The sequence below is a fragment of the Bison bison genome, unplaced genomic scaffold (assembly GCF_000754665.1).
Source record: "Bison bison bison isolate TAMUID 2011002044 unplaced genomic scaffold, Bison_UMD1.0 scf7180017864037, whole genome shotgun sequence".
NCBI lineage: Eukaryota > Metazoa > Chordata > Mammalia > Artiodactyla > Bovidae > Bison > Bison bison.
The window spans coordinates 8270853-8273567 of record NW_011494609.1 but is presented as its reverse complement, the minus strand read 5'-3'; the positions used below and the strand labels follow the sequence as shown (position 1 = coordinate 8273567).

The 2715-nt window shown below is 58.9% G+C and overlaps 1 protein-coding gene across 3 annotated transcripts in view; it reads right to left on the bottom strand.

The window, feature by feature from the left end:
* Window positions 1–2715, bottom strand: part of WDR4 (WD repeat domain 4) — a 21128-nt gene that overhangs the window by 8448 nt on the left and 9965 nt on the right. For all 3 annotated transcript variants that reach the window (XM_010834917.1, XM_010834915.1, XM_010834916.1), the window contains one exon: window positions 1560–1620. In XM_010834917.1, the coding sequence (XP_010833219.1) occupies window positions 1560–1620 (61 nt within the window). The remainder of the gene's footprint in view (window positions 1–1559; window positions 1621–2715) is intronic.

The following is a 2715-nucleotide window of genomic DNA, read 5'->3' as shown; positions in this document are numbered from 1 at the left end:
ACCTCAGGGAGTGCAAAGGTCTGCAGGCAGGATGCAAGAACAGGGCTGTGAAGAATGTTCCAAGGACGAGAGCAGAAACTAACACTCCTGCAGGAAGACAGAGTAGAACGGGGAGCAGGAACACACGAAAAGAAATGCAAAAGGAAAGACAGGATGAGGCGACGGGCCAGTGCCCGCCTGATACAGCTTCCAGGCAAAGTGGGGTGAGGTGGCTCCAGAGGCAGGAACCCAAAACCCCCAGGTGTGCAGACCTGAGACTCAGAAGGAAAAGGGCCACGGACTGTGCAGCCATTTTCAGGGGCCCCTGAGAGCCCCCCTCACCCTGCTCCTTCGTTCTTCACACTATGGGGTGAGAAGGCCCCCAAACGCATCCAGAGAGAAGGGTGATCAGACCCCACACAGGGGACCCAGACTCAACAGCCTCGGACTTCAGAAAACAAGCAGCTGGGCAAAAACCAAGCAAACTGAACACCAGAGGGAGAAAACCCTAGAGCTCGACCACCTGACCTGCAGGGAAACACTGGACGGACACCCATCCACCCGCCCGACCACTGAGAGCTGGGGGCGGGCAGGCCCCCAGGATGGCCAGTGCCAGAACTACTGCGTCTCTTTGAAAAGGAAAAGAAGCACGATGCTGGACGTGGTAAAGCTGAGCAAGCAGACCAAAGGCGCCGGTCAGTACATGTCTCTATGCATGTGAGCACTTTCCTTTATTATCAGAGGCTCACAACAAAACCCCCAGAAGCTGGCTACCACTGGGAACTCTGGCACGTTTATTTTCCTCTTTACTCTCACAGGACCATGCGTAGCTTTCAAGAACAGGACAAGAGAACAGAAAAGTAAAAACCTGAGAGAAACCACGTGTGGAGAAAGAAACAGGACTTGGTCGCCACCCGGAAGGCCTGCCCGTCGGGGGTCCACGAGGCGCCCCGAGTCCTCCCCAGGCCCCCAAGGTACAGAAAACGCTAAAGGGGTGGAGAGGCAAAGATGAAAGGCTGTGCACAGAGCTTCTGAAGAGACAGCAAGACTCAGACCTGCACCTCAGCCAAGTGCTGCTTAGCGATCCCGAGAGGAAGGTGCCCCCTGTCACCCAGCTGTTAAGCCTTCAGGCCCCGGCTCCCGGGACTGGGCAGCCGGCCAAGTGCACGGCCTCTCCACGCGCTCACACGCCACAGAAGGGTCAGGGAGAAGGGCCAAGCGCATCGGCACCGGGACAGAACCAGGTCCTTCTAGGATTCAGAAAGGACCGTCTACCAAACTCATTAACTGAGATCACGATGCTGGAAGGACCCCTCGGACCAGAATCCACGCACTGCTGTTCCAGCACAGCGCACACACACGTGCACACACGCACACAGCCTGAAGCAGGGAGCAAGCCAGTCGGCTCTACAGGGAGCCACAAGCACCACCTAGTGGACGGCCACTCAAGAAAAGCACACGCCGACCTCACACCACCGCTGGGAGCCCAAGACAGGCTCCTCACAGCGGGCCCACCCCACCTGGGGCACCCACGCCCCGCCCCCAGCCACCGGGGGTGCACGGGGGAGCGGAGCACTTACCCCGGAGGACGACAAGAGCAGCTCGGGGTGGTTGGGCACCACGAAGATGCGGCTCACGAACCTACAGGGAGAAGCAGAGGGCGAGCTGGGCTGCTGTGGCTCCGTGCAGCCCATGTCCTTGGACCTGGACCTCAAGAGAAACCACGAGGAGCAACGTGACCGTGTGCGGAGCGTGCGTATCACTCCGGTGGGCTTGCTAGGAAGGCCCCAGAGGGCCCGCCTGCTCAGAAGCTGCCCCAGGGCACACACTTCAGTGGAGTCCGAGACACCAGGGTGACGTGCCAGCAGGGCTGAGGGGGAGCGGCACCACTGACCACCAGCCAGTCGCACCCACTGCGCCGCACCCGAGCAGCCCACTCCCCGAGACCAGCCCTCAGCCCGGGAGGGGCGAAGCTGCCTGCTGTATTCCCATCTCTAACATGATCTACCACTCGGGTGCCCGGGGACCCCTGGACAAGGAGGGACCCCCATGGCTCCCTACAGTCCCCCTCCCAGCCACCTGGAGCCTCACCCTGGCCTGGGCCAGTCCTCCTCCCCAGGACCGCCTTCCCCAAAGGCCCTCCAAATGGAACAAAAGTACGTGCTGAACTTGGCCTGTGTTTATCGCAACAGCGTGACCATGACATCGGGTATGGGCTGCCTCAACATCTCAACAGAAAATGGGCGGAAACTGCAGTTTCCAGGGCCTTAACCAAGAGCGACAACTGGTCATTTACTCACTGAAACACCCACTGAGCACGTACTGCGTGCCAGGCACCGTGCCAAGGGCTGCAGACAGCAAGGCGCAGACCTGACGAAGACCCCGCCCCCAGGAGGCAGGGGGTGGGGTGCAGTGGGGAGAGACAGGCCCAGGCCATAAGGAGCCCCTGGGGGTCAGCACCGGCTCGGAACGACCCATCCAGCCCCAACGCGAGCCACCTTTGCCAGTAACCCCACTTTTAATAAACAGACTCAGGTAAGATTAATTCTAACACTAGGTTTTTGCCTTAACTCAGCGTTCCCAAAGTGTTATGTCTCCACCGCATCAATGTAACAAATTAACGACAAGCTGTTTTTACACTGTTCTTTCATTTGGAATCCCCTGTTCACACTAATGGCACACCTCACTTCACACTTGGGTGGCTCGTGACTCTGAACTTGACAGCAAAGGCTGAGA